General features: G+C 39.0%; 1 protein-coding gene across 1 annotated transcript; it reads left to right on the top strand.

Moving 5' to 3' along the window:
* LOC109846200 (uncharacterized protein Mb2253c-like) lies at positions 534-1,049 on the top strand. The gene has a single exon (XM_020415423.1). The coding sequence runs from the start codon at positions 534-536 to the stop codon at positions 1,047-1,049; it is 516 nt and encodes a 171-aa protein (XP_020271012.1).

Below are 4,184 nucleotides of genomic sequence, written 5' to 3'. Positions count from 1 at the left end.
TGGCGTACATTCGTAGGTTTATTTCTAACCTATCTGGGAAATTCCAACCGTTCTCAAAACTAATGAAGAAAGGAGTATCCTTTATGTGGGATGAGGCTTGACAGAAAGCGTTCGAAGAGATTAAGCAATATCTCTCCAATCCGCCGATATTGGTTACACCGAAGTCAGGTAAACCTTTCTTGATATACATCCGGGCTACATATCATGCATTAGCAGGATTCTTGGCACAAGATGATGAAAACGGCCATGAACAAGCTGTCTACTATCTCGGTAGGACTCTATCAGGTGCTGAACCTCATTATCCTCTTATTGAGAAGGAATGTTTGGTGCTGGTCTTCACAGTTTAGGAAATACGACATTATTTGGTTGGGCAAACCATACATGTCATTTCCCAGATTAATTATATTCGGGTGTTCATGACACAGCCTAGTGCATTGAATTGGCGACTAACCAGATGGGCTTTGTTGCTTTCACAATATAATATTCACTTCAAACCTCTAAAAGTAGTGAAAGGTTAGTCTATTTGTGACCTTATGGCCAATCATCCATTGAAAGAAAAGGGCGAATTATACCAGGACATACCTGATGAGACGTATGAAGCAAACCTCATCTCTAGAGAGCAAGTATGGCAATTGTACTTTGATGGTGCAGCAAGGACAAGTTCTACTGTTCGGGTTATAGCTGGAGTGGGGGTTGTCTTTATCTCTCCCCAAAATCACATACTCCTACGCGTCGTTTCTTTAACAGAGCCGTGTTCTAATAATGTGGTTGAATACAATGCTTTGTTGGTTGGCCTAGATATAGCCAAACATCTGGGGGTGAAATACCTAGAAGCATACGGCGATTCTCAACTCATTGTTAATCAAATGAAGGGAGAATATGAGGTTAGGAATGAAGACCTCATTCCTTACCGTACAGCAGCAATCGCATTGGCTGATTCCTTTGAGGGCTTCTACATCGACCATATACCCCGTATCAAGAATACCTATGCTGATACATTGGCGTCACTAGAGGCTACCCTAGCTCTACCTGAAAGTACTACCCAGTAGGTCACAGTGACAAGCAGATAATTATTCAAATCAAAATATACACTGCAGATCAACACAGTTGAAGAGGAACCTGCAATGCTTGAACCTAAAGATTGGCAATTTCCGATCCTCGATTATGTATTATACGGCTTATTGCCTGACGACATCAAGGAAAGAGAATCTATTTATAGACGAGCACCTAGATTCTACTATGATTCTCAATTCCAGACTCTGTATCGAAAATCATACGATGGGCTTTTGCTTCGCTGTTTGTCGAATAGAGAAGCAAAAGAAGCTCTTAAAGAAGCTCATGATGGTATCTATGGAGCTCATCAGCCTGGTCCTAAGTTATGGGACCGACTATGTAGATTGGGTTATTACTGACCTAGCATGGTACAAGATGCTGTCGCTTATGCTAAACGATGTCATGCCTACCAAATATGCTAATTACATGCATCAACCGCCCGAGCATCTTAATCCGTCAACCACTTCATAGCCTTTTGAAACGTGGGGAATGGACATTGTTGGCCCAGTGACACTACCCTCTTCCAATGGACATCGCTTCATCTTAGTGATAATTGATTACTTTTCTAAATGGGCAGAAGCAATCCCGTTGAGAGAAGTCAAGACGAGTGATGCTGTTAAAATTTTAAAACATCATATCGTATACAGGTACGATGTTCCGAGACGTATCATTCATGACAATGGGCCCCAATTCGTTAGCCAAGCCTTCACCCGATTCTGTGATAAATTCAGGATCAAAAATTTGGCTTTGACGGCTTATAATCCTGCTGCTAATGGGAAAGCAGAAACATTTAACAAAACCATCATCAGAATTCTCACTAACGTAGTTTCGACGAATAAGAGAGGTTGGAATGAGAAATTGGGTCAAAGTTTATGGGCTTATCGCACAACGGTTCGCACGTCAATAGGAGCGACACCATATTCTTTGGTATACGAATGTGAAGCCGTATTAACATTGGAGATTTAAATTCCATCTTTACGAATAGCACTCGCAATTGGTATGATGACGGAGGAGAGTCATCGACGACGTCTTGAAGAATTGGAAGCGCTTGATGAAAAGCGACTATTGGCTCAGCAACACATTAAGCTTTATCAAGCTCAGATTTCCAGAGCGTTCGATAAGAAGATTAGATACCGCACATTCAAAGAAGGTGACTTGGTTCTTGCAGTTTGGCGTCTAATGATTTTGAACTCTAAGAAGAAAGGGAAGTTTGAGCCAAAATGGGAAGGGCCATTTATAGTAGAAACTATCTACTCAAATGGAGCCTATCATCTTATCACCCAAGATGGTGATAAACTTATGATGCCTATCAATGGTAAATTTCTAAAGAAATATTACCCGTAGACTTCACCATCAAATGTACCTACCATACCGTAGGAGAAAAAGCAAATAAAGATAATGGTTTCTTTATTTCATCTCCTCCAAATTTCCCTCACTAATCCTCTTCAATAGGATAGTGAGACTATTATTATGTCAATTCTATCCTGATGGTTGATGGTTCTCCAATAGTAGTAACCTACTATGTGATGTGTTGCTGAACGATGTTATTTTCCTAACGTCGTCATTTTCCCAAATGACATTCGTTTTCATAACTTAGGCCTACCAAGTGATGTGCCTTCGTTTCCATCATCATCGTCATACAGCTTAGTCACTAAAAGATGTTATTTTTCTAACGTCGTCATTTTCCCAAATGACGTTCGTTTTTCAAACTTAGGCCTACCAAGTGATTTGCCTTCATTTCCATCATCATCGTCATACTGCTTAGTCACTGAACGATGTTATTTTCCTAACGTTGTCATTTTCCCAAATGACGTTCGTTTTCCAAACTTAGGCCTACCAAGTGATGTGCCTTCGTTTCCATCATCATCGTCATACTTCTAAAGTCACTGAACGATGTAATTTTCCTAACGTCGTCATTTTCCCAAATGACGTTCGTTTTCCTAACTTAGGCCTATCAAGTGATGTGCCTTCATTTCCATCATCATCGTCATACTTCTAAAGTCACTAATAATGTAATTTTCCTAACGTTGTTATTTTCCCAAATAACATTCATTTTCCAAACTTAGGCCTACCAAGTGATGTGCCTTCGTTTCTATCATCATCGCCATACTTCTAAAGTCACTAAATGATGTGATTTTCCTAATGTTGTCATTTTCCCAAATGACGATCGTTTTCCAAACTTAGGCCAACCAAGTGATGTGCCTTCATTTCCATCATCATCGTCAAACTACTTAGTCACTGAACGATGTTATTTTCCTAACGTCGTCATTTTCCCAAATGACGTTCGTTTTCCAAACTTAGGCCTACCAAGTGATGTGCCTTCATTTCTATCATCATCATCATACTTCTAAAGTCACTGAACGATGTAATTTTTCTAACGTCGTTATTTCCCCAAATGACGTTTGTTTTCCAAACTTAGGCCTACCATGTGATGTGCTTTCGTTTCCATTATCATCGTCATACTGCTTAGTCACTGAACGATGTTATTTTCCTAACGTCGTTATTTTCCCAAATGATGTTTGTTTTCTTAACTTAGGCCTACCAAGTGATGTGCCTTCGTTTCTATCATCATCGCCATGCTTCTAAAGTCACTGAACGATATGATTTTTTTCGAACGTTGTCATTTACCCTTAACGATGTGCGTTTTCCAACATTAGTTTACCAAGTGAGGAGCATTTGTTTTCTTTATAGTTATTATCTTAAGTCACTGAGTGACTCGATATATTCCTAACATCGTTATTTTCACAAATAACGTTCGTTTTCCCGACGAGTCTGCCATGTGTTGAACTTCGTTCTTAATACTTAGTTATATTTTGAACTTCATTATCATATATTTGATCTGAAGTCTAAAAGAGACTAAGAATAGAAGAAAAATATTACCATTGAAGTCTAAGAGAAACTCTTTGATAACTCATCATACTGAGGGGAAAAGTAAGGCTAGTCCAACTCAAACGACAGTTGGTAAAGACAACCCAAGTCCGTTGACAGCTGAGGGTTTGCTAAAAATCCTAAGTTAGAATGCTTCAGTTATGCAAGAGAACAATATATGGATAAAATATAAATTTTATTCATATACAATTAAAAGTACAGAAACTCGAAGTACATAGATCAAACTTAGAAGACTCAAACTA

The sequence above is a fragment of the Asparagus officinalis genome, chromosome 6, assembly GCF_001876935.1.
Source record: "Asparagus officinalis chromosome 6, Aspof.V1, whole genome shotgun sequence".
NCBI lineage: Eukaryota > Viridiplantae > Streptophyta > Magnoliopsida > Asparagales > Asparagaceae > Asparagus > Asparagus officinalis.
The sequence above is the reverse complement of the archived record's forward strand: the minus strand, read 5'-3'. Positions and strand labels throughout refer to the sequence as shown.

Coding starts and splice junctions, on each gene's coding strand:
- LOC109846200 (XM_020415423.1), top strand. CDS start 534: ATGGCCAATCATCCATTGAAAGAAAAGGGCGAATTATACCAGGACATA.